Consider the following 27,249-nt stretch of genomic DNA (forward strand, 5'->3'; position numbering starts at 1 on the left):
GGGGAAAGTGAATGTTTCCGACGTGCCGGTGGCCGCGGAGGCCCCGCTCCCTTTGTGCTCTATGGGAAACTTGTGAAAATATTAGTTCTCCATCAGTGCTGGATCTTGGCTGTCCCATGGGTTTGGGGAGGGGTTTGTGGTTGGTTATGTGCAGCGCAGCACAGCTGGAGGGCGGCGGGCAGATGTGTGCATCTCATTCCAGATGTGCTGTGTGAAGCTGTGCACTGTGTCACCTCCTGTGTGCAGAGATGGGGCTGTTCGCTTGGGTTGGTGCTTTCTGCCCTTGCTGTGGTTGCTCTGAGCCAGGTAAGGGTTAAGGGCAAAGGCTTCATCCAACCGTTCACCATAGGATGCCATGTGCTCCAGCACATAGACTGCAACCACTATTTCCCATTAAACCAGGTCTTTCAGTACAACATCTAAATGTTTCTTGAACACATCCAGGATTGATGACTCCACCTCTTTGGGTTGGCCAACCCTCCATTGAGTTGGCTAAAAGTTCCTGTGGTTGATCCTGCCCTCCCTGTGCCCCATTTCACTCCACAGCTCCAACGCTTTCCAGCCCAATGGGCAAGTGAAGATGCATAGGGTTAAATTTTTAAGATGCCGCTGGGATCAAGGGAGGGCACGGGGTTGTGGAAACCCCATAGGTGGTCAGCACTGAAACTCTGTGATGCACAGCTTCAAATGAAGGCTCAGATCCACTGAAATGCAACCTGCTGGGAGCTGGATGCTGTGAGTGAATTCAGCACAGAGCAACATCGGTGCCAAAATTCGGACAACTTGCTGTGCTTCAAAGAAATTAAAAAGCCCTTTCTGCTGTTTTTGCTTACCCAAACGCTGGCAGCCTCAGCTGACCCAGCACACCGAAGGAATCAGCGTTCTGAGCAGGCTCAGGGTTGGATTTGCTTCTTACAGCTTCCTGTCCTGATGAGAAAGGCAAAGTTATTTTGGGAACACGGTGAATGAAAATCAAGAGGTGACCGAGGCAGCTGTGGGGTGAGGGCAGCCAGAGACACCACACTTGTACCCACAGAAGATGCTCCGGAGGCTGTTTGCCTTTGATTCCTTCTACCCAGTGCAATGAGGAGCAATTATCCTTCCCATAAAAGACTCCTTCTTTTAGGGGACTTGTAGGGACTTCAAAGAAAGGGCAGGTCTCTCTGGGGAACAGAGTTGTCATTTGAGTGATTCTGGGCTGATGAAAAGCACCCGCCTGCTGCTGCCCAGCACTCTGCTCCCACCAAGGGTTGGTTCAAAGCGACCAGCCCCAGGGGATGGTGCATTCCATGCAGTGATTCCATGCTGCAGGACCCCATCCCAGCCAGGACCCGGAGCTCTGATGCTCACCATGCACTGCCCATAGGGCTGAGCAGCATTCTGGGGCTCACTCCTTGCAAACAGGAGCTGCTTCCCAGCTGCTGCTGTGGTTATAGGTGGGAGGATGGGCTCGAGGCACAGGGATCCCATAGCCAAACATTGCAGCAGCATCATGAGGAAGCAGCTCAGTTTCCCAAGCTCTCAGCGCCCAATTGCCAGCAGCCCCATGGGATGTGACATGCTGAAAGAATCCTCATTTCATCCCTCACGTGAGGAAGGAAAGCACAAAGAAGCCACACAAGCACCAGAGCCACTTGGGGCTGTGCTACCCCATGCAATGATGGGAGGGAAATGGGTTGTAAAGAGGCAGAAGGCAGCAGAAAAGCACTCTGGTTTCAGGTGTCCTGAGCACTGCCGACCTGATCTTATCTCCAGCTCTGGGTAGGGGTTATCTCTGCTCCCTGTGATGAAAGCACCGTGAGAGACAGGGGAGGTGAGGTGAATGCCATTTGGTAACACGGGTGTCTGCCTTTACCTGGGACAAAGGCAGCCCCAAGGTGCAGAAAGACCCCCATCCCACCTTGTGTCCCTGCCCCTGTTGCCTCCTGCATCCCAACTTTGGGTGCAGAACACTTCTGCACCCCCACTCCAGCTCCCCATTGCTTTTGTACTGATGATGTGCAACTTCCACCTGCCATTTCCTCCAAGCTGGAATTCCCAGCTCCTGGATTCAGCCACCTCCACGTTTTGGTCAAATTTCAGATCCCAACATTCTTTCTCAGGTCCCATTTTTCCCTCCCACTTTACTCTGTCCCATCTCAATCCAACATTAGCAGTTAGCAGAGCTGAGGCTTCAAGCAGAAACCTGGACGTGGTGGGGGATCAGGCAACAAGGGGCTGAGATGCAAATCTTGGCAGAAACCCTCTGTGAGGTTTTCTGGCTCCCAGTGATGCTCCGGTCTGCTAATTGGCTGCACGCAGCCCTGGCTGAGCTCTGACTTCCAGCTTGTGCATCGCTCAGCACAGCCGCACGGATGCGTGGGATGCACACAGCATCCTTATGTCACGTTTGTGGGGAACAATGGGGCTGCTGAGCAAAGCCAGCCCTACATGGGGACACCGCAGGCATCACTCCATTCCCCACCCCCTCAAGCAGCTGTGTAGGTTCATTTCCCTAGCAAATGAACAGCGGGGAAGGGGGCAAATAATGCTGGAGCCCAGGTGGCCCCTCTCACTGCCCAGTCCCAATGGGATGCTGGTGGGGGGACAGGGAGAGAAAGGGGGAATGAGTGGTCTGGGAGTGCTTGCTGGTGGGGATTAAAGGCTCAGTCTTGAGATGAGAGAAGGAAATGAGAATTAAATCAGTTTCTAGCGCCTGTTCGATGTTGGGGGAAGGATTTATGGCTTGGGTCGGGATGGCAGCACAGCTGGTGAGGGGACCCTGCAAAGAGGGAGGGTCTGGGGGGAGTAGTGGGGGGCTAGGGACCCTCCTTGCTCCTGGAGCAGGGAGCAATACTGGGCAATGCTGGGTTCCTATGGGTGCAGGGTATTGTAGGGGGGAACAGGAGTACCCTGGGGCTGCACTATAGGGAAGTCTGGGGGGGCTGAATCCCAGGCCATGAGCACTGTGGGAGCAACAAGATAAAGCCCTTCACCTGCTGCCCTCTCCTTTCATAACTTCCCTGTTCTCCCAGTTGTGTGTATCAGAGCAATGTTGGGTCCCCCACTCCCTCCCTCCCCAAATCCCACCTTGTCCAGCCCTTCCTGACCCCCATCCATCACTTTTCTCTGCCTCTGTCTCCTTTTTCTCCCTCTCTCCCCTTTCCTTTTGTTTTCCCTGCCTGCCATCATTCACCATGCAGGATGCTGAGCTGACAAATCCTCATCCCATTGCCAATGGGGCAGGGACACGGTCATCACTGTGCCCCCACCAGCAGTGGGGTGGCAATGGGGCGCCTGGCAGGAGCTGCCCATAAAATGAAGAAAGTTAATCACGGAGCTAATTGAAACCAGCAGCCCTGGCGTGTTCTGAGCAGAGGGGAGGAAGGAAGGGGGTGGGAATATGGGGCTGGGTTGGGTGGGGGGTGGTGTCTTTGGGGTTTTGTGTTTGTGTTTTTTAAGCCATGGAACAAATCCATATGGTTGCGCAGGCAATTCCCAGGAACTCTTAGCCTGGGCTCAATCATGAAATGTCTCAATCCTTTCACTCTGAGTGTAAAATTGAGGTTCTTAGGGAGGAAATTGTTTGTTTGGCAGTGCTTTACTAGGGCTGTGCAAGCAGCACTGCCATGGGAGGGGGAGGTTTCCTTCCCTCCCCCTAGCAGGACTGTGTTGTTTGCCCATCGTCCCCATGCATGGTGTGGGACTGTGAGACCCATCATGGGTGGGAGCAGGCATGGATATCCCCATGTCTCTATGCAGTGTGGGTCCAGGGCACCCATCAGACTCAGAGATGGGAGCAGGGATGGGTAGGAATCCTGGCTGGGTAGAGAGGGGCTATGGGTGCTGCTGTCCCATCATTACACTTCCATTAGTCCCACTGCCAGCACTGTGTGACTCTCATCCCCCCCTCACTAATTTCCCTCATTGCGCTCATAATAATTAACACATCCCTAGCCCAAGCTGCCCTCCTACATTGTGTTTCAGCTTCGAAGCCATTACTGGGTGCTGCAAGGCACGGGCAGATTCACCCCATTGATGGGTGCTGCTTCCCATGGGATGTTTGGGAAAACCTGAATGGTGCTGAGATCCATGTGTGGATCTGCAACTGTTCTCCACCTCCAGGCTCCAACCTTGCAACCGTGTGAGTGATCCTTTGGGTGCTTTCCAGCTCTGAACCAAAGCATCTCTGCTCAGAAAAAGCCCTGATTATTCCAGGCTGCAAAGCAGGTCTGCAGCAATTAGAGATGGAACAAAACCCTTCCAGCTCCGGAGCCACGCAGGGGAAAAACAAATTCGCATGGGGATGGATTTGAGCTTAAAGACAGACTGAGCGCTAAGGGTGGCAGTGATGTGCCTGGGTTAGGAGTGGGCTGCCATCCTCACTGCCTTCCCACGACCCTCCTGGCGCCCGCCCCGCTCACTAAACCAGAACTCCTTATTGCTGAGAACTTAATCTGGTGGTTTAGTGCAGCAAAACTCCAGCGGCCGTCAGCTGGGAGCGGGGGCTGCACTCGGCAGCACGGGAAAGTCTCGTTTTGCATCTAATGAAAATTTCATTCTTTGTTGTTCTTCTTTCTTTTCTTTCTTTCTATCTACATATTTTTTTCCCTCCTGACTACAAAAGGGAGATGTTTCCAATGTGCAGCAGCAGCTGGAGATAAAAAAAGGATAAAATATTTATTCTAAAACGAGACAGTAATAAACGAACCTGGGAGCTCGTATCTGAGCGGGATTTACGGTCGCTTTGTCTTTTCAGATGGGAAAAGTGAGTCAGCCGAGGGCTGCACCCTGCTGCTTTTTCCACCTTTCAAGGCAATGAGAGCCCTGTTAGCCACCTTGCAGCCCAGGCCTGGGTCTCAGCTGCGTTTTGCCCCTAAGCAGAGGACTTTTCCCATCTCTTTGGAGTGGTCCCATCCCACGGTGGATGCGGAGCTGGACTTCCATTTGCCTGGGAATGCAAATCTCCCTCATCTGTCCCACGCTGCCTTTGAAATAAGAGAAAGTCAACCCTGCCAGGTCCTGGGGAGGCTTTTTCCTGCTCGTGGTGATTTTGTCTTCAGCTGTGTTTGGAAGGAAACCAGCACGGCCACTTTCTCCCGGTCTCCGTAAATCATCCAACCCCCCCCTCTCAATCTGACTCCTCTTTCCCCTTTCATACTAAAATAAAGGAAATAATTAAAAGAGCAGGAAAATGAGTTGCTGGCAGGTTTCCTACAGACCCTCTCAGTGCTGTTGCTTGGCCATAGGGCAGCCAGCATAGGAAGATGTCCCTCATCTATCCCCAGGCTCTCCTTGCTGAGAGTTGCTATGCAGTTTTCTGGGTGCTTCCTTTGCATCTTTACTTTTAGAATCCTGAATCTGAGTGTTTTCTCAATGTGTTTTGGGCAATGCTTCACACCCCTCATGCACTTACAGAGATGATTCAACAGCAGCAATAGGAGCTGCACATGCATGGAGGAAACCATTGCCTTGCTGAGATATCAACTCTCATGTTGTCTCCACCTGAATGCACCCACCTGGGGCTGTTTCCCTCTCCCTGCTTGCAGGGCCACATCCATTAAAACCCAAACCTCTCCTCCCCTCCCCATGCTTTGTTTCCAGCTGTGGCCCAGCAGGGTCACCTGGGGGATATTTAGGTGTGAGGAGGGGCAGGGCAGATCTCCCATTTCTCTTTGCTGCCCTGTGCATGGTGAGGAGGTTTTCCTCATGTCAAGGGGGTGAGGTGTCTTCTGCCTTTGCTCATCAGTGCTGTCTGTTCTTTCCAGGTGAGTGAGGGAGGGCTGACTGTTGGCTGCATTATATTGGGGTGGCTTTGTGGCTGTCTGTAGGGGCTGGTCTTGGCTTTGTTACCACCCAGATGTCCTCATCTCACAACTTCTTGTGCCAGGACATCTGGACCCTGCCCCTTTGTGTCCCCTGTCCATGTTGGGGACACTGAGTCACCTTTCTCCCTGTTCTGCCTTGCAAAGCACTGGGCACAATATTTCTACCCTTTGGGGCTAGGCTTATACCATTCTAATCCCAGCACTTTCTGCTGGAGATTCAAGATGTGCACCAGCATCAGGAATCACAGAGGCTCAGGCCATGCACGTTTCCCTGAGCCTGGCTGATGGGACAGCACAGCCCCTTGTGATGCAGTGCCTGCTTCCAATTACTGGGGAATGCAGCCCATATGGTGGGCAGATTTTGGGGGTGGGAGGGGGGAGCTGAGCTCTGTTATTGCAGGCACTACTGGCTCATGGTGTCCTGGTGAGGTCAGGACCTGAGTGCCCCAAATCCCACCTTCCCTGCACCCACTGCCCCCCATGACAGCCTTGGGGTGACTTGCAGGAATGCTTATTTGTCTCCTTTGTGGAGGCAGACAGATGCTTGGGGAAGAAATAGAGGTGAGGTTAGTGCTCCCCATCTGCAGCTGGGTGCTGTGAGCTGTTGTTTCATCTGCAAAGCCCTGCTGCAATTCTGGAAGCTCCATTCCCATTGTTGTTCCTATGCAAAACGAGGTTTGTGGCTCCCTGCTCATGCATGGGGTGAAAGCATATTGATATGCTGTGTGAGGTTTGAGGACAGAGCTGTGCCCAGGAGGCAGTGCCCCTCCAGGGATGGGATGGGCTGGAGGCACCTGCTGGGATATGCAGTCTGAATGGTGTGATGGCCCCATGTCATGGCTTGTGGGGTTTCAGGGCTTATCTGAGACCCTGTGCCAGGGATAAGATGGCTCAGCCAAGCAATGGCATGTGGCTGGAGTGGGAGTTTGGGTCCAGTCCTGTCCCAGTGCCAAAGGCTTCCCTCCTTTGTCCCCTACAGAGCTCACTACAGTAGAGGTGAGGTTAAACCTGGGGTCAACCTCTCCCTCTCCAGACACCAGTAAAAGAGGGGAAGGAAGCTTCCCAAAGCCTTGCTCAGCAGCCCATGCAAACATCAGACTCCTTTCCAGACCTCATTCCCTTCCTCCCCCCTGTCCTGAGCTAACCATAAATCAGATTGCTCTCCTCAAGGACCATCTACTGCTGCTGACCCTGCACACAAAGACCACCTAGCAAAGCTCCTTCTCTGAAGCACTGCTTCAGCCATGGATATGGGGACAGTGTAGGAGTGAAGGGCACACATGGACACCCCAACAAAGCCCAGTTCTGCCTATGGGTCCATGTTTTCCTGGGTGCTGCAGGCAGACACCTTTGAGCTCTGCTTTCAGTCTGGCTCTGTTCCTCATCTCTGCTCCAGCTTTTTTTCCCAGGGGAGGATGGAGATTAAGAGGAAGCAGATTAAACCTAATGGATTGATTGCAATTATTTCCCCTTGTTTATTTGCAGTACCATGTGGGAGCCTGAAGAAAAGGAGGAAAAAAAAAAAAAAAAAAAGGAGGGGAATGATCTTTTATGTGTCTGTAGTCCTGGTCCTCATTACATTTCCTGCCAGACAAAAATAAAACCAGTTACATTGGAGCATCCTATTTCAGGCTCTCATAAACTGCAATGTGTAAATACTTCTGTGCAAACCCACACGCAACCCTATGCAAAGTAATGGAGCAGCAGCCCTGTGCAGTCTCCACTGCTTTAATATCTCCCCACTTGCCCATAACTGGGGACATGGGGTCAGCTCTTTGCTACAAGACTCATCCTTTGGGGGGATGTTGACCTGTCACCATGCCCAACAGTGCTGGAGCTCATCCAAAGCCTGGTCCTCCATCAGACAGATTATGTTTTCCCCCTAAATTTGGTTGCCCAAAAGCCATGTGTGTAATTAGAATCAAAAATCCCTACATGGGAATTAAGCTTTCCAGCCTTTTCCTGGTCTCAATGTGGAAATTTGCCTCTATCCCAATAAACATGCCTTGATCTGGAGTTTTGTGTAGGACCTCAAGGTTGACTCTGCATGCACAGGTTGGACTGGATACTCTTAGTCAATCTCAGTGAGTCTTTGATTCTTGCTTGGGGAAAACCAAGAGGCACGCCAACGTTGTGATGCTCTTTATTGGCATCCAACCGATACACAACGATAGTACCGCCGAGCCGACCCCCGTGCAGATCCCACCTCCCACCTCATGCTGCTCAGCCCTCCCAGCACACCCACAAACTCCTACGACGGCAATTTCTTCACCGTTAAGACTCTCTAATAAACTGGCATTGGTATTACAGAAGGGAGCGGGGGAACAAGTGGAGAAACTCACGTTCTTTGTACAACAGAAACATTAGAAAAGGACACAAAACGTACCGACGAGCACTAACTTTGGCTTGTTTTTCCCTTGTAGTTTTTATTGTTGCTGTTATTATTCTTCCTGCAGTGTGGGATTTGAGGCATCCCGTGGCTTCTCTTTGGATCTGAGTTTGTCTCTGTTTTCTCAGCCACGAGGTTGGTTGAAGGGTGAGGAAACAACCCTTTGCTATGGCAATAGAAACCTGAGAGCGTGGCAATGTTGTCCTGAAGAAAAGCAATTTATGTCTGGCACTGCACACATGGGCTTGGCCAGACTGAAGCAGGCAGTTTTGGATCCAGAGTTGGTGGCACCCAGTGCTTGGTTTGAGTTGCTTCTTCAGAAGAAAAATAAAGGGACTGATGAAACCAATAATGCAACAACCAGCATTTACACTTGTCCCAAAGCATCCATGGGAATGGCTTGGTCTGGAGGAATCAGTGCCCCAGACAGGGGCTTGCATGAGGGGCAGTTCCCTTGGACTTCGGTGGTGGGAGACATTTGGGATGCAGACATGGAAAACGTAGCCCTGTTGGGACTGAATCTTCCCATCCAACAAGTTCAGCATGTAGAGCCGGTGGTCAAGGTATGGCACAGTCATTCTCATGAAGTGATCTCTGCTCTTGCAGCACAGATGCTCTGCATGAGGCGTTGAACATCCCAACATGGCGATCCAAATGCAGCCTGTACTCTATTATTTTCAGAAACAGGCAGCAACATTTCCAAAGGCTTTTAAAGGAATTGAGAGCTCAGTTCCCATTGAGATTAGCTTCAACAATCCCAGCTTGACTAAGTCTGGAGGCACCTCCGTGTTCATCTGATGCCCCCCAATTGATGATGCCCATGACTACATCCAGGTGGGCTTTGGAGATCTCCAGCATGGAGAATCCACAACCTATTTGGGCAACCTGAAGTGCTTCCTGATAGTCAAAAGAGAAACAGCCTGCAAAGAACAAAGCTCTCCCTGCAACAACCTGGAATGGCCAAATCCTTCAGTTCTTTTGAGTTTCATGACAATTTTTGGAGCCTGCATGTGTGCGTTTCCCTGCATTCTCCATTGAGTCTTTAAGGCCAGTCTTTAAGACAATGTGGGAACGAGGACATGGCTGCAAAAGGGAAAGCTCAGCTTGCAGGCATGATGCTGTGAGTGAGCAGCCCGTGGTGCATTGCAACAGAGGTGATCCACACCAGACGTAGAAACGTTGAGCATTAGTAAAATGACACATTATTATTTACAAGTCTTGCTTAGCTCCTTAAAGAGGGAAAGAAAATCATCTTCTGCACTTGGTAAAGCTTCTGGATGAAGCACAAGGTGAGCAGGGAGGCTGGGTTGAATGCAGATCCGTGCATGAACTCGCTTTGCAGTCCTTGCTCTGCTAACAGCCTCAGGGAGAGGGAGATGGTGAACCTGCCACATTGGGTGGGACATCCTCCAGGACCATGGCAGCTCAAAGAGGAAAGCTCAGGGTGCTCACCTGGCAGCTGCTCCTCCAGCATCGCTGCTGGGAAAGGAGCTGGGGCTGGGACCCCAAAACTATGAGCCAGGGGTCAGAGCAGGGCTGGCATGGGGCACCTGGGTGGCTTCGATCCTGGGCCAGTGCAGTGAGGGGACACCTGGTTTGTGGTGAGGGGAGGACAAGCAAAGCCCTTTTGTCACATCCCTGTTGCAGGCACTTTTTCAGCCCTTTAGACCTTCAGCGTTCCCTTCCCGGAGCTCTCCTTAGAACTGTCCCTGGTGTTTGGTGGCTGCTCCTCATCAAGACCAAACACTGCCAGCCCTGAGCATGGGGACAGCCCACCCCCAGTTTCACAGTGTAGGTGGGGCTGCTGGAAACAGAGTCCTTTCCTTCAGCCCACCCCCAGGACTGAGCCCCATCCCCAAATCCTGCTGCAACTGCTCTGCTGCTCTCCGTGCCCACCCCAGCCCTTCATTTCACCCCACACCATTTCATTTGCAGCTTGGGGGAAGCAGCTGAGTCTGGGGTCATCAGATGAGAGCAGAAGACAACAGTGATGAAGACAACGAGGAAAAAGAAGAGTAGGAGGGAGAACTGGAACCAGGAGAAGGGGCTGGAAATAGAGAGAGGAAGAGAGACCTGAGAGTGGTGCTCATCCCTGCCCTCAAAGCTGCCCTGGGGGCAGGCACCGAGCAGGACCCCGAGCCCGGATTACGGGCTGCCAGGGGGAGGCAGCGGTGGGAGGGGGCGATACCGAAAACAGGAGCTCAGTGCATACAGGGCCATAAAGCGGGGAGGGGTGGGGGGTCCCCTCTTCCTCCCCACCCTCCTCTCCAGGGCTCTCGGTGCCAGGGAGGGGGAAGGCAATGAGGCAGCCGGGCAGGGGACCCCTGGCTGCACCTCCCCTCCCTGGGCCGCCCTTCACACAGGTGAGGTGGCGGTGGACTCGCTGTACAAGCTCTCAGCGATGTCCCCACGTTGGATCTTCCGAAGGGCCACCAGGAGGGCATCGAGAGTGGCCGTCTCCTTGGCTGACCAGTCAGCCAGCAGTGCTCTGGCGGGCGATTCCTCCCGTGTGAAGCAGTCTATGAGGTCCTCCTTGTAGCCCAGCTCCCCTGCCAGCTGTCGCCACGTCTCCTCCGCCGAGCTGCTCAGCAGTTTCTCCACTTCTTCCTGCTTGCTGGGTGGCAGGCTGGCATACAGGCTCCCATCTCCCTTTGGTGCTGGGAAGGGCAAGCAATGGGAGAACGTGTTAAGGAGCTGTGATGCTGTGCCCCCCCTCCTGCCCCATCCCCTTGCCCTGCAGCCCCCATCACCCTACCTGGTCCCTGCGTGCTCTGGTTGGGCTGCTGCTGGTCGTGTAAGCTCTGGCTGTCCACCGAGATGCCGCTGTCACTGTGCAGCTTCTCCCCCTCTGGGGAAGGCGTCTGGTTCACAGGGCGGTTGTTGGCTCCCTGCTTGTTCTGCTTGCAGCTGTTCCACCTGCACAGAGAATAGCAGTGGCATGGTGGTCACTGTTCCCCTGATCAGCATCCCTCTGCTTGCACCTTTCCTTTTGGGAGTGGATCCATTGCTTTGTGCCCTGCTTGAGAGCATTTTCCCAAGTTGAGTTGTTACTTTCATGAAACTTCTGGCTCAACCTCTGCAGCAGATGCATCAGGTTAAGCCAGCTTTGCTTTTGCAGATGCCCAGCTCCTAAGCTTTGCAATGGACCAGGACCAAGCTCCTTTCTGCACGGACCCACACACGTGTGCCTGTGCTCCTGGGGCACATAGGGCTGCATGCAGAACCCTACGTGCATCACTGCACCCACGTGAAGGCACAGCTGTGGCTTCTGCCTTCGGGTGGTCACGCCCATGCCTTCACACCTGTACTGCTGCCTTCTCATGGTCCATCCATGTGATGATTTGTGCCCTCTGGGGCTGGAGAGGGGCCACCACTGAACCCAGCATAGTAGCAGGGACCGGGATGGATGAGATTGAGGCTCATATTTGGGACACATGGAGCTGAGCAGATGCATGAGCCCTGGGATGCAGAAGGGATGCAAGGGGGGACTAACGCCCCTCATGGTGCCCCCAGAGATGCACAAAGAGCAGCCAAGCCAGTCCTGACCTGCATGGGGCCAGGTGCATGCCCTGGGATGAGCTGCTGAGTGTGATCGGATACGATGTGCCAGAGCAGGGGGGGGCTGAGCAGGGGATGTTTATGATAAGGGTGTGGGAGGGCACGGCTTGCACCCCCATCCTGCTGCAATCTTCCCTTTCACCCCCTCAGCTGCATTTGTTTGGCATTTCAGCTCCTGCCCTCCCTCATTTTGCAGCACTTTTGATGAGTGCTCCAAACTTAAAGCAGGGGGCACATCCTGCTTCCCACTACCTTAATCCCTTCCACTGGACACATCCCCACAGCTCTGCCCCAGCCCTTTACCTTTTGAAGGCAATATAAGCCACCAGCCCCACCACCACGGCTGCCAGGATGGAGCAGTACACAGGGATGAGGTTATCGGCAGTGCCACGGCTCACGACAGGCTGTGAGCTGCTCATGATGGTGGTGACAGTGTCTGCCAGGGTGCTGGCCATCCCCTCAGTGTTGAAGGGGTCCCTGGTGATTGGCTCGGGGCTGTCAGAACCTGCCAGGGATGGGGTGTGAGTTGTCCAGCGTGGATGGAGGTCTGGCAGGAGGAAAAAGCAATGGACAAGAGTCAGCCCCTTGTTCTCACACTTATCCTTGCAACCACCTCATCCCCAAGAACCCAGGAAGAACTGAAGCTGTTCTTTGCTCCAAATGGTGCCTGATAGTGGCTGTGGTGCTGGGATGTAGCTTTGAAGGCTTTCCTTTCCTTGCACTGGGTTTTCTCAAGTCTTCCCAGCAGGGGAAAACAGTGTCTCCTGTTGTTTATGGGTATCAAGCCCAGCGCAAGCAGCGTTTATCCCCTCTGAAGATTTGTACCCAGAAAAAAAAGCAGCTCTTTTCTCAGCTATGAAAACCTATTGGTGAGCCCTGAGCTCCTGTCTCTGGTCCCAGAGAGCTGATGTTGGACGTGGTCCCTGAGATGCATCCCCAGCTGCTTCCCATCTACCCCACATGAAGGCAGAGCAGCTGCAGTTCACAAGAAGCCACATCTGCCTGTGTTCATCTGCTGCCAGCAGCACCAGAGCCAGGATCCAGATCCTGGGAGAGGGGAACCTCACTGATCCCCTTCCCCTGTCCCTTGACTGCCAGGTATGCACTTCCAGCCCAGCTCCATTGTGGGAGTGACCCTGTTAACACCCATATACCCACATACAGATGTCTCATGGAGCAGATATATCTTGTCTTGCACCATGATATGTTCACCCATGGCTACCCAAACAGCCCCCTCAGTCCCTGCCTCCCCCAGCCCTCCCCATGCCCTCCTCCAGAGGCTTCCCCTATGCCCACTGTGAGCCCTGCAGGGCCATGTCCCTGCTCTGCTTCCTTGGGGCCATGCCATTTCCTTGCACCTCCCATGCCCCAACAACCCCTCCAAGGCACAGCCCAATTCCTTCTCTCAGCAGAACCTATTCCTGCACAGAGACAGCAATACAGCCCCGATGCAACACCCAACCCAATACCCAATTTGGTTCTTGCAGCCACTGCTCTTGCACTCTGAACCCTCCAACTCCACCACAGTGCATGGGTCAAGCTGTGCTCTGTCTGTCCCAGGGTGGGAAAAAAGCCGTGGCATCTCCCAGTGCCACCCCCTGAGCTGGACCCCTCTTGCCCTTTCAGAGCATCGCTCGGGTGGCCGGCATGGCTGCATCCGGCGGGGCCCCACTGGCAGCTAACAAAGCTCACCCTGTGCTCCTTGACTTATGGCTCCATTTACTCGACCCCGCCAAGGGATCAGCCAAAGGGAGCTGCGCTGGCTGCCGCCTCGCGCTGTGAATCAGTAGCGGATGGGACAAAGCCCCTTTCTCTGTCACTGCACTCAGGGCAGGGAATTGCACTGCTGCTGCTGCCAAGGAACAACCAAGGAAGAACAACCCAGCGCCAGCACCCCCTAAGGACCCCCAGACAACCCCCACCAGAGGCTGGGGGCTGCACAGGGTGGAGAAGAGCTCTATTGAACGATGCAAACTCTCCTGCTGCTCCCCAGCTCTTTCGGAAGGCAGCAGCAGTTAATTCCCATGAGAAAGCCACGAGCTGTCAAATTCCCTTTTGATGAAGGCTCTGGCGGCTGCAAAAGCAGCATCAGAGCTGCTGAAACTCTTGGCTGAGCTCATTAGGAAGCTGCATAATGAAGTGCCCAAGGGGGCTTCAGCTGGACACTGGGTCCTCTCTTCTCCACCACCCCTGGGGATCTGCACCCCCATTGCAAAGGGGAAACTGTGGCACAGAGCGCTCCACCTGCTTGTGCTTGCACCATGAGACACAAAGAGCCCTGCTCTCCCTTAGGAGATAGAAAAGGCAGCATTACCTCTGCACTCAGCATCGGAGGTGGCCGTGCACTCCTTCACCATCACCTCGTTCTCCTCGCAGATGGTGCAGGGCAGGCAGGGATCCACAAAATTGGCCTCATCTGAGAAGGTGCCCTCAGGGCACTCCTCACAGACCGTATCCTGTGAGTCCCTACAGGGGAACATGAGGCCAAAGCCCACCTCACAGATGCTGCACTCCTTGCAGCTCCCACTCAGCTCATCCTGGAAGTAGCCATAGGCGCAGCGGCACACGGCGTCGTCTGACTCCACGCAGGGTGCAGACATGCTGTGCAGCCCCACGCATTGCGTGCAGGGCTTGCATGGTTCTGTGGCACTCACTGTGTCTGAGTAGGTCACACCTGGAGGGGAGACAGAGGGTGGGGTGAGGAAAGGGACAGGGGGATATCCCCATCCCTGTTGGTCACAGTGAACACCAGAGTTGGCTTCACTGCTGCTCTCAGCTCCCATCCAGCCCAGGGATGTGCTCAGTGCCCATGTTCTCCAACAAGTCCTCATCCTTGAGCATCATCCCCATTCCCAATCTGTAGACATTCCCCATGGCCATGATGGTACCCTACAGCCTACAAAAGCTTTCTCCTCTGCATCCTTCCTGGAGGGGTCTCTTGGGGCATCACTGCCCTGTGCCCCTTCCTTGGCCTTGCAGGAGGCCACTGAACACAGAAGGTGATGAGAACAGGAGGTTACAACACTAACTGCTGACTCCCTTGACCCTGAGGCTCCGGGCTCTCCTGTTTCACCTCTCAAGATTCACTTGGCCATGTAAATCAATCCCCTTCTGAAGCCCTCCAAGCTGCCCCCGCACCGCTGCCCTCCCCATCCCCAAGGTGCTTGGGGCTATGTTTATTTTATTTTTAACACAGGAAGCTGGGATTAGTGCCTGCCCTGCAGGACACAGCTGCTCTCCCTGCACCGTGAGCTTCACAGCGGTTCCCCCATAGGCCACGATGCCAGTTTCCCACCTCCTCTATAGAAAAGGTGTTGAGGGATCAAGTGCAACCCCTCTGCTAGCCCTGCTCCTTGGGAAGGGGAATCACTGGCACATCTGCCTTTAGATTAGAGGTGGAAAGTGATAGTGGAGCTGTGTACACACCCTGTGCCAGCAAAACTTTCTGCTGTGGCCTCCCAGCATCTTTGGTGGCTTCCAGCTTCCCTGGGTGTCCCACAAGAGCCTGAGGATCCACTCAGGTCTACTCAGGTGCCTCACTTTTGGGACAGAGGGGAAAGAAGAGCCCTGAGACCCCAACGAAGTGCTCCAAAGGACAAAGCAACGCACCCTAAAGGAAAGGGACAGAGCACTGCGATGGTACAGGGCTGAGAACAGCTTCCCAAAGCCATTCTTCACTGTGGACAGCATCTTTCTACACCAACCTCCCCACACCTGAGCTACACCCCAAGTGTGCAAATGTGCCCAAACCAGCACATATAGGCAATGGCAAGGGTGCAGGGGCAGAGCTGCTCCGGGTTGGCTGTCAGCGTGCACAGCTCCCATTAACCTGGGCTCTTGGCTTGCATTATTCTGAATTATTGATAGACACCATTAGAGCAGGGAAGTGGCCAGGAAAGGCATACGGCTGAGTGGGCACATTTGCAGTGGCAGCAAGGTATCCGAGCTGAGCAATTACAGCTGAGATTCAAACAGGGCCCCCTCCCTCCTGCAGCAATGGAGGCTGGCGAAGGAGATAAATAAATCATGAGGCAGAAATCAGGAAGAAGAAAAGGGGGAGTGGGAGGGGGGGCTGGTTGGCAAGGGGTAGAGGGAAGGAAGAAGGGAAATGATAATTAAAAAAGCAAGTGGCCATTTGGTCTGATGGAGGGAACATCGCCTCCAGGCTTTGGCAGGGGCGGTGCTTTGATAGTAGGAAATTTCTTGTGAAATGGTTTGAGCAGTGAGTTGAGAAGACAGTGAGTCGGGAAGAAGGCCAAGGCAAAGCCTCAGAGGCAGCCCAGGGTGGAGGTGGGGATGTCATGGCCAAGGGCTGCACCCTAATTCCTTTCTGCTGGCTCTGCTTGGCAATTGGGGCACTGTGTGGGAAGGCAATGCTCATACAGCACACAGGGGGTCCCATGGAGAAGGGTGGGAGCAGCTCCACGAAAGATCCTGTCCCCATCCCGGTAGAGGCTGGCTATGGGATTTCCAAGCTTCCTCTCCCCCTAGAAATTCCATCCTCAGCTTAGAGGAAAGCTGGGAACCCTCCTGCATCACCTGCACCCCAGTGCTCACCCAGCATAAGCATCAGCATCCCCCCAATCATAGCACCTAGCAGATAAGGGGATTAGTTCCTGCTGGCATTAACAATCCATGACCACAGCTGGGTCAGGTCTGAGGGTATAAAGCAGGTGAGTTTGCAGAGGAATTATCCCCATCTGTGGCTCTTTAAGATGAATGCTTATTTATTTTCCCTCTTGGTGCAATGAGGGAGCTGGGTCATCTCCTTGGTGCTGCTTTCCATCAGAGTGGTAAGGGTTTGGTCCTGTCCTGGGGTCTATGCTGTGCTGTTAGGACAGCCTTGCTGTGCAGTGGGGTGAGTTGAGGGAGGGTTGCTGTGTTTTGGAGGCCCATAGGCAAGGGGTGAAAGGGTTACAAGGCATTTGGAGGGTTCAGAGGGGAAACAGAGGCATGGGTTGTGCAGGGAGCAGCAAAACCAAGCAAGGCATATGAAGTGCAATGCTGAGTGTTTGCTTCTGGCTTCTGTCATCCCTGTAGGGGTGTAGAAAAGAGCCCAGTGCTTTCCAGCTCGGCTCCCTGACCCAATAGATCTGGTGCTGCAAGAATGCAACTGTTGGGGTAGGGCAGAGCAAGCTGGGGTGCAAACCAGCACAGCAGCATTAACAAAGCTACCAACAGCCATCGCTTGACTGATTCACCCAGGTCCTGCTCTTCCCATAACCTCTGCATCCTCCAGGGTGTGTAGAAACCCCCTTCATCTCCCACTTCCCAGAAAGGAGGTGGGAAGTAAACCATTTCCCAACCTGGAACTGAAGGGAGTTATAGGAAATGCTGCTCTGAGTAACTCTGGTGTTCAATGCAACCCTTCCGTGCCCTCTGGATTTGCTGCCCTGTATCCTGGGAGCTGGGCTGGGGCCAGGAACAGCAAGCAAACCCGCCCCAAGGTTGCAGCCGGGGGGATGCAGCTTGGAGGGCAAGTGCTGCTCATTGATTTTGCAGAAAGGCAGAGGTATTTTTAGCACTGCTCTGTGCTGGTGCTGCTCAGGTTATAGGGCTTCTCCCCCCACCCCCTGCTCTCTGACTCTCTTTACTTCCCCTACAACGGTGCTCTGCCAATTCTGCCTTTCAATTCGGGGCTTGGCTGGCACAGATCCCCCTACAAATATTTGTCCCCAGGTCTTCAAAGAGCTTGCAGCAGTAAATTTGCAGGGTAGATCGTTTTCTGCCTATCATGGCATTGTTTAAGCAGTAATAGCTGGACCACTTCATCTGCAAGCATTTAACCAGCTCTGCACAAAGCTCCGACCGACATTTATGAAGCATTTGACATAGGCAATGTGCCTGGAGTCGGCCAGCAGAAAGCTCCCTGCCTCTCTTGGGGACTCATGATTTGCTTCTCTCCCCTCCGACTTGCTTTTGTTTCGCAGCCTTTACAAGGTAAAAGTAGCAATAGTACAGGTGGCTCCTGTGATATGGCTGGGTTGGAGAGCAGCATGAAGAGAGGAAAATTTGGGAGGCAATTGCTAGCAAGGAGCTATTAATGCAATGGAGGAACTGGAAGGGGATCTGCAATAATGCCTAGCACCATTGGGTCCCCAAACAGGGAGAGCTGCTGGGATTTGCTGGGCAGGCTTTGGGGAACTGTTGGAAACAGTGCTGAGGTTTGAGGCTCTGTGCATTGGGAAGATGGAACTGAATGGCACGAAATGCATCTACACAACAGATGTCCATAGGGTGGATTCAGGTGTTCCCCAAAAGCCCCATATATCACTACTCACTGTCCAGGCAGGGCTCACAGACGGTCTGGTTGACCCCACAGGGCTGCACCACGCCCTCACCCAGGTTGCAGGCTTTGCAGCATTCACCGCTCGTCGTGTACATCTTGGTCAAGCACTTTTCCTTGGAGCCCCAGGTGGGTCCCTGGGAGAGAAAACAGCCCAGAGGTGACTCTTGTTATGGGAATTGCAACGATGGGCTGACAGAGATGCTGTATCCAGGGATGGTTTTGCTGCAGGGTGGATACTCAATGTCTGGGCTAAAGGGGGGCTGTGTGTTAGGTATAGGACCTGGGAGAAAGGGGAGATAAATGACTTTCCTATGCAAAGCTTGTTCATTTGCAAAGCTTCTACCAAATGCTACTGATCAAGGGAGGCAATGACAGCCCTTGGTCTGGGTTTGTGGGTCTTAGGGGGATGCTGGCTTTTCTGTAGGCTTACAGCATTATGTCCCCATCACAGGAGCTGTTCCCTCTACTGATGCTGTGCTGTTCTGAGCAACTCAGCCCTCCGTTGCTTGCAAAAAGCTGCCAGCCCCAGTGAAGGGTTCAGAGGGCTGAGGTCCCAATTCTGCACTGGGATCAGAAATCAGACCCCTCAGTGGAAATGAAGACTTTGACAGGAGCACAGAGAGCTTCAGCTGTCTGACAGGAGTAAGTGTACTAACTTATAAAACCTGTCATCACATATGGAAGCAATAAATATGCCATGAGCAGTGCGGTTAGAACCTCTGCGCATCCACTTTGTAGCTTAGGGAGAAGCGATGGCCATTCCCCAGTGCACTCCTTGGCCAGGGGTGATGTGTGGGGCTGGCTTTGCTCCTCCTGCTTACAGTCTGGAGGGTCCCAAAGTTCCTGGTGTGGCAGCTGGGATGAGTTTGTAAGGAAAGAGGATGGGGCAGATGGTGTCGGGACAGATGGTGCTGTTGGGCTGCTGAATGAGGCAGTGAGGAGGCAGAGCAGTGCTCAGAACTGGGGCCACCCGAAGGGACAGCAACAGCAGCAGCTGTGACCATCCAGGGTCAGTGTGTGCTCACACTCGGGTCCACTGTACTCGATGGGAAGGCTGCTGTCGGGGATGGGCTCCTTTCGGGGGGGGGAACCGTCCCTTTGCCACCAAGTTAAGGCTGATTTTGGAGGGGAAGAAACTCTCCAGGAGGCGGAGGAGCTCCACGTCCCCGTTCATCTGGCCGCCTCGTCAGCCCCTTTGGCCGCCGCTCTGCACAATGCGGTGTTATGAACTCATAGGCGCATCAACCGGCATCAGCCGGCCCGGCCAGAGAGACAATGGAGCGCCAATTATAGGCATCTGAATGACAAAGTGCTCCAATTACCCTTCTCTTGGAAGCGTGCGTTCTCCTTCTGCGCTGCTTTGCCAGCCCGTGTTGGCACCCAGCCCCAGCTACACGGGTGGGATGCTTGGCACGGAGGGACCCTCCCAACACCCCCCAAATGGAAACACCCCCTTGGAAATAGGAGTGGGGGGGAGCAAAGGGCTCTCTTTGCAACAGGGACGGCTCCAGGCAGCAGCGATGCGCGTGGCAGAGTGGGGCTGGAGCTCTCCATGCTGCTTCCTTTTCCCCAGCACCTGCAGCATGTTCTCCTGCTCGGGAGGGTTTGGGGAAGAGGGGAGCATCTGAACTTGGCTATAAATAGTGTTGGGAAGGCCGGAGCGGTGCAGCTGGGGCCGCAGCAGCCAGCTCTCCCACGCCGCCCGCGCCTGAGGCAGCTGCGAAGCAAAACCCACAGGGACAGAACCCGGTTACGCTGTTTCCTCTGTGCCAAACCGGACCCCCCCCCCCCGACCTCCCCTAGTTGTCCAACACTCCACGGTCCCCTCCCCGTAGGGTTGTCCTACCCTCCGTGTTTCTAAATGATGCGGAAAACGCACCTTCCAGCCCCAGATGCTGCACCCCCCCACCCCTCACCCCCCAAACCTCCCCGCCTACGTTTCCCTTTCTACATCTCAAGCGCTGAAACATCCATAAAGATTAACACGCTTATAAGAGGGGCACATGGTCTGCATTAGCCCGCTGAAATGTGCATGTTATTAACACAACTCCCGTTGACAAAGCCACAGGTATTAACACCATAAAGCATTTTGACAGCTGGACTGGGGTTGGGGAGGGGGGAGGAGAGGGGAGGGCACGGGGGGAAGCGCTGAGGGTGCGAGCAACACCTTTGAAAGCTTTTAATTGCTTTTGGAGTCGTTTTGGTGTTCCCTTGCCCTACAGGGGGTGGCCTTGGAGGAAGATGTGCGCAGCTCAGCACCATCATCACCCAAACACTGGCACGGAAAGCTGAGCTGCTCTGAAACGGGGAACGGCAGCAATGCTTCAGCTGGAGACGGGCCCAGCGGCAAGCCTGGATCCGAACGGCCCGCAAGGCTGACAGACGGGTTCTGTGTATTTTGGCGGAGCAACCTGTCTAGAAAAGGCTGAAGATCCGCATCCCAGCACTCCCCAAACTTTGGGCAGTGGGAGAGTCACGTCTGAGCCGTGTGGGTCCCACAGGGCTCTGCCTCCTCCCCTGACCCAGCTCTAGTCTGAGCAGTGCAGGTAAGGAGCTGTGGCAATGGGGTGCTGGGGATACAGCCCACAGCTGCGAGTGCACATTTGGACCTGCCCCGCTTGGGGCTCAGAGGAACAGCAGGTTTCCAACTACCCCAGATCTCTATGGGGCTGGATGGGCTTGGCAGGTGCAACCCTAAGGGCAGCCCAGACCTGTGGGGTTAGCTGTGGGAAATGGGGGACACCAAACCCAACTTGGAGCCATGAGCCACCCACACCATTCTCCCCCTCAGTCTCTACATGAGCCTGCTGAAGCAGCAGCTTTAATGCCCTACCCTACAGCGTCCTGCTGCCCACTGAGCCCTCTGGGACCCCACACATCCTCCAGCAGCAAAAGCCCCATTTCTGCCCCAGGTGGCTCAGTGCGTCCCCTTATCCCCTTTTCTGGGACTCTCCTTCTTCCCTGGTTTCCCTTGCTCTGAAGTTTTGTCTCCAGCGCAGGCTGAGGCTGTGCCCATCCCTGGGGCTTTGCCCTTCGTGCTGGGCAGTGAGTTTGGAGCCAGGAAGGGAAGGTCTGTGGGAGTCTTTGAAGGTGTGGGGTTCAGGAGGTGGGGGCACAGAGGTGGGGCTGCTTTATTCCCATAACCTCCTATGGAGAAAAGGGAAGGCAGAGCTCAGCTCGGTGTCAGCGGAACATGAGGGGCTGAGCGAGAAATCCCTACGGTGTTCCCCCCACCACTCACATCACCACTCCTCTCCCTATGCACCCAAACCTTCTGGGACCCTCCATCCCCATACAATTGACACTCCCACTCCCGATACCCCCGGGACCCTCCGAGCAGAACCCCACAGTCCCATGGTACCCCTCCATCCCAGCAGGACCGGGACAGTCCGTGCTGTCCATGCCCATTCCCCTCTGTGTCCGGACCCCCCCCGGCTTAGCCCTCAGCCCCTCACTCACCGTCGGCAGCAGGAGCAGCAGCAGCGGTACGAACCCGGCCATGGTGCTCCGGGGCCACCTCGCATCCCCCGGGCTGCCCTCCCTCTGCCGCCCGCCGTCTCGGCAGCACCAGAAAAGGGCTGCAAGTCCCTCCTCCTCCTCCTCTCCGCCCCCGGAGCATCACGGCGAGCAGCCGAGCCAGCACCCTCCTCTGTCGGCACACAAAGCCCGGACCCCTCCCCAGCACCCACCGCCCACCCACGAAACGTTTTCGGGTGTGTTTGGTCTCAATCCAGCCGACCCCTCCACCCTCCAATGATTCTCGTCCGTCTGTCCCCACACACTCTTCCCTGTCGTCTGTCTGTCTGCCTGTCCGTCTCTCACACACCCACGTCCATCCATCTCCGCACACCTCGCTCCAGCCCTTCACCAGCACGGTCCTCATGATGGGTGAGCAAATGGGTTCGTTAATTATAAGAACAGAGCGAGGCTCCAGGCTGTAGCTGGGATGGGGTGACCAGATCCCCTCTGGCTGCACAGCCAAGAGACAGCATCCCACAGGTAACATCCCCAGGACTCAAACTCAAACTCAGCATTGTCACAGCAATCCCGGTGACAAAGAGAATTTCCCTTTGTCACCGCAGGAGAGGCTGCAGTGCACAAAGCCACCTGCTCCTGTTTGTATTTCCACCCGCAGGTGTAAAATAGCACATTGACATCCTTCCTGTCCTACAGCCCCAACGTGTGCTGCTCCCCAGTGCTTCCACTCCATCACAGAGCTGCTCTGTCCCCATCCTGCCCAGCCCCAGCCCCGTGGTTGTGAACTCAAGCTGCGTGTCAGGGAGCGGAGCTGGAAATGTCATGGCCTTTCCCCAGCTCAGTTTGGCTCCTGCCTTGGTGTGTCAGCACCAAAAACGCTCTTTGTGAGGTTTGTTGGAAAAAATATGCAGCGAGTTTTGTGTGGCTTTGGTGAGAAGGTTTGCTGGAGGCTGCCCAGAAATGCTGGCGCCGGGGTTGGGAGGGATGAAGGATTCCTTCGCCCCCTGCTTACGTCACTCTGCCCCCAGTGCTTTCACCTAGCATAGGATGGAGCAGTGGTGTCTGTGGGTCTGTCTCTGTCACCCTGCTGCTGTCCATCTCTCAGCTTTACTGTGTTGGGATCACGATGTTGTCCTGTTGGCAGACACAAGCTGGATTCCTTCCTGAGCAGCGAGCTCCTAACCTTAATGACTCTATGAGTATATGATCTGTGATGCTTGTATGGCTGGCAGCTCCTGTGGGCGGCTTTGAGGAAAGTCCCTCTTTAAATAAGATTAACCCAAAGCCAAAGCTGCTGTTTGTTCTCCAATGAGGCAGCGTGGGAACACATGTGAGCCACATGGTGATGGGTTCAGGGCCAGGTGGGGACAGGGCAGCGTGCACAGAGACTGGATGTGGGGATGGGATGGGATGGGATGGGATGGGATGGGATGGGATGGGATGGGATGGCTGCCACCCACCATGAGCCAATCATCCCTCACCCTTTTCAGTGCTTGGATGATTGGCAATGGGGCAAAGCTGCTTGTGGACATCTGGCAGAGCTGGACACAGCTGAGGGAGCAGCTTGGGTCTTATGACACCAATTGCCTTTGCTGGTCTGCTGCAATGAGCAAGGAGGGGGGGGAAGCTGAGCTGCTGCCATGGGCCCATTTCATCCATCCCTCCACCCCAGGATGTGGCCTTTCCCTGTGGGATGCACCTCCAGGCTGCAACACTCCCCTGGAGAAGGATGTGAAAGAGCAACTCCCCCAAGCCCCAGTGCAGAGCTCGGGTGTTTTATGATGCTCTGACACCACCACGAGTGTCACCCCAAGAACAACCTCACCGCAGTGACGCAAAGCAGAGACGGACGGACAGAGACGGCCGCTCAGATGGGCTGCATCTGCACGGGGCTGGGCAGGCAGCCAGCACAAGTAAGTGGAAACTGCTGCTCCATCCCAACCCGCGTGGCTCCTTTGGTGAAGGCACTCCTTGTGCTTTACATTTACCCCCACCTCATGCTTTTTTTTTCCTCTCCCAGAAAGGTTGTGGCCCTTTCCTGGCTCTGTGCAATGACAAAATGCCTCTTAAAAGTCAGCTGTCACCTCTCAGAATTAAAACCAAAAGCTCTGGGCTTGCATTTGCTCAGGGAGCATCCTCAGGGCTGCTGGCAGAGCACAGCACTGCCTGCAACCCTGCAACTCCCAACCCCAACCATGAGGTCTCCCCACACTCAACCAGCTCCATGTGCCACAGCACGGCCAGCCATGCCAAGGGGCAACTCCTGGCCATTGAGAGGGGTCCAAAGTTGTGGTTCAGTGATGCTCAAGTTCCTCCTGAGCCACAGGGAGATGATGCTGCAATGGCACCATGCTGGCCTCCAGGAATGCTGGAGCAGGTTGGGGAATGGAGAACAGCTCATCTGCCTGTAAAGAGAAAAGGGGTTTCTGGCTTTTCTGCTGGCTTCTGACCCTGTTTTGTGCTGGGGAGTCATATACATGGGATTCACTGCCTGGGGGAGCACTTTGAGGCTCCTGGGGCTGAGTGGGCTCATCCTTGTTTGTGAATGGAAGCAGCAAGGAATGGGGCTGAGAGCAGAGGTGAGGAGGAAGCAGGGAGGGCTCCTGAGGGGAAGCATCATTCCTGGGAGAGACAGCTGTGCCCCATGCCCCTTCCCTCCCCCCCCCCCCTCATTGGAGCAGGGTGGTTTAATTAAAAGCCCAATTACAGCTTGGCAAAACACTGCATCCAGTCCCTCCCAAGGACACAGAGCCCGTCTCGCTCTATCCTTATCTTCCTTCAGGCTCACCCAGGTCTGTTCCCATGCGCTTTGCAAGGACCAAAGATCTCCAAGGGATGTTTTCCCACCCTCCCACCGCTCCACAAGGACTCCTGAAAATAGCACAAACTTATAAGTTCAGTGCAAATTCCTGCCTTCAAACTTGTGTATTAAAAAGCATTGGTAATTACTCGCCTGACAAAGACAGCAACACAGCAATGCCATGTTATAAATAATGATGTATAAATAATATACATTTGGAAAATAACACTGTGATACCCCAGAGTTGAGAGAGTGAATAAAGGGCTGCAGAGAAAAGCACTGATGGGATGCGGTGCTGCAGTGTTATGGGGTGGGCTTCCAGGGCTGGGAATAGGGCTGGGGTCTGTGCTGTGCTGTGTACCATGATGAGGACTAAAGACATCTCTGGAGAGAAGGAAGGGAGAAGGGATGAGCAGAAGCTGAGGGCTCCCTCTGATTCTCCATTCAGTCAATGGGATTTGGGCATGTGAAAGCTTTTAGGGCTCAAGCACAGCGGGTTGCTCACTCCCATCCCCTGCTCGGTGCTGCTGCAGCTCCAAACCCATCTGCTCTGCACCAAGGGGGTGGTTGGGAGTGATGGGGTGAACAGATCCATCCCCAGCTGTGGTTTAGGGACTGCTGATCATTGCCCTTGGTGAGGTGCAGGAGCACTGGGTGGCTGCAGGCTTGGGCAGCAGCATTTTACCATTCAGGGGAAAACTGCTCTCCTGATTTAGAAAGCCAGGGAGGGACTGTCCACAATACCTCCCCCTTTCTCCTTACTTGGGGGTTACACGCAGGCTGCAGAATGTATGGGGTGCTGTAAAGCCCAGAGCCTGTGCTGGGCAGGCAGTTATTCCCATTGAATGGGACTCAGGTGGTGATTTTGGGGTTGACTTCACCTATTCAGCCATTCCCACTCAGGCTGGGGGTAAAAGATCTCTTTGTAGTGCTGCACCCATTGGTGTTGTGGTACGGATGGGAACCACACAGAGATCAGTGCTGGGGGTGGTGCACAACAGTGAGGAGAGCGGAGGGCATGGGGGACATGGGGGTATGTGGTGAGGGGCTGCATGACATGAGGCTACGGGGCTGCCCTGCTGCTGTGCTTTGATTTGGGCTCCTGAGTGGAGATTTTGGCTCTTGGGTGATGGTGTGTAACTATGGGGTCAGGGTGATGGGGGTGTGTTTGGGTGTCTGTCATGGGGCAAAGACTCTGAGCACCCCAAACACAAGACTCTGAGCCAGGCGGGGTCACATCCCACCCATAAGGGAAGGCAACAGAGGGATGTAACATTCCCCAAACTCACACAAACCTGATTTCCATTACTATCAAAGTGTCCCAACCTGGTTTTTATTACCTTCCTTGATTTCCATGCCTGTAATTTCTCCTAATGCCTCTCTCCAACTGTTCCCCTGCTCTTTTTCAGCTGTTAATCTCCAGCTCCAAGCTCTCCTTTCCTTCCTTTTCCCAGTCCTTTCTATGCCATCCATCACTGTGTGCAGGGAGGGGGGGGGGTTACAGTGCTGCAGGGACGAACCTCGGGTTCCTTATAAGGACAGCCCAAAGGAATCTCCCATCAGCCGAGCCCACACTGTCCAGGAAACTCAATCCTTCCTCGGGATGGAGCGATGGCAAACTCATGAGATGGTAAAAATAGAGCCGTGGTTTTCCTCCCTGAGAAAGCAAAGCAGTCGTGCACGATTTACAATAACACTCAGAGCCAGGCAGGGGGCGAGGGGGGAGAAAATCACTCCTCGTGGCGCATATAATAAAGGACATAAATATGTCTGCAGCAGCAACATTATCAATATTTTTCTGCTTAAGTTATGGATTAGTTCCACATGCCAGGGGCAGGGCTGGCTTTCTTCTCACCAGCCTGGCTTTTGGGAACTGATTGATTCACTTTTGTTGCTGATGGATCAAGAATTCTGCTATTAGGAGGAAATGAATGTCAAATCCTTCATGGCATCGATGAGGATGGAGCAGGGCAGGCTGGAGGAGCAGAATGAGGCAGGATGGGGCTTCTTTCCCTTTCCCTCTTCTCCTTCTTTCCTACTCTCCTCCTCTCCTTTCCTTCCTTTTCCTTCTCCTTCTCTTCTTATTTCCTTCCTCTTCCTTCCCTTTCTCTTCTCCCATCCCCTTCCCCTTCCACATCCCCCCACTTCATTTCAAAGCAGATCTTTCTTTTAATTCCTTCTATCCTTAGACTATTATAGAATGCTTTCCAAGCTGCTGAGCAGCTTGCACATAGCCCAGACAGGATCCAGGGGCATTTTTGCCCCCCTCTTCCCATCTCCTATCATCACAACGAGCCAAATTCAAAACATTGCTACAATACTTACTCTGCTGTGCCCCAGTTTCCCCACATATAAAGCAGTGGAGATGATCCCTGCCTCTCACAGGTATTTGGGAAGCCAAGCTGCTTCCTTGCCACGTGCTCAGCGATGCTGGCACTGGGTTTATTACTCGGTAAAACTAGAACTGCCAGTCCACCGCTCAGAGTGTTTTGTGCTCTGCCATTCATAGGGCTGTTGTGTGTCTTCGTATCAAAGTACAGTGCCATGGGGACAGGGACATGCAGCAACCCTACCCACCTCACACTCACCCACTTTGCCTTCCCTCATCCAAAAACCCAGCAAGCCTCCAGGCAGCAAAGCTGACCCATGGAGAGCACTGACAGCACTGTGCTGCTGCTCCTTCCTTCTTGCAGCTGTCAGGAAGCAGCCCAGACATCCACCTGGGGCTGTTATTCCCATTTTTCTCCCTTTGCTGCTGCACTCAGGATCCCACCCCACTGTGCCCACCTGCACATCCCCACCCCAACCCTCTCCCAGCAGCAAAATCCATCACCCTGCCCGCCCTGCTGCCCATCTCTCATCCTGCATCCCGGGACACTGGCCCCATATGGCATTAAATTCACTTTGTTTCCCATTTCTCCCTGCTCTG

General features: G+C 54.2%; 1 protein-coding gene and 1 long non-coding RNA gene across 2 annotated transcripts; one reads left to right on the forward strand and one right to left on the reverse strand.

Annotated features, from left to right (window-relative positions):
- Positions 1 to 7,934: 7,934 nt before the first annotated feature.
- Positions 7,935 to 21,600, reverse strand: NGFR (nerve growth factor receptor). Its single transcript, XM_015885942.2, has 6 exons — positions 21,503 to 21,600; positions 18,036 to 18,177; positions 14,069 to 14,428; positions 12,058 to 12,301; positions 10,952 to 11,112; positions 7,935 to 10,853 (listed from the first exon to the last, which is right to left on the reverse strand). The coding sequence occupies exons 1-6, from the start codon at positions 21,542 to 21,544 to the stop codon at positions 10,552 to 10,554; spliced, it is 1,251 nt and encodes a 416-aa protein (XP_015741428.1). The 5' UTR covers positions 21,545 to 21,600; the 3' UTR covers positions 7,935 to 10,551.
- LOC107325257 lies at positions 14,422 to 25,324 on the forward strand. Its single transcript, XR_001559645.2, has 5 exons — positions 14,422 to 16,547; positions 18,043 to 18,169; positions 18,495 to 18,685; positions 20,266 to 23,433; positions 24,303 to 25,324. It is a non-coding gene; the product is annotated as an uncharacterized LOC107325257 (long non-coding RNA).
- Positions 25,325 to 27,249: the final 1,925 nt, after the last annotated feature.

This window comes from Coturnix japonica, chromosome 27 (genome assembly GCF_001577835.2).
Source record: "Coturnix japonica isolate 7356 chromosome 27, Coturnix japonica 2.1, whole genome shotgun sequence".
In the NCBI taxonomy this organism is placed as follows: Eukaryota; Metazoa; Chordata; class Aves; order Galliformes; family Phasianidae; genus Coturnix; species Coturnix japonica.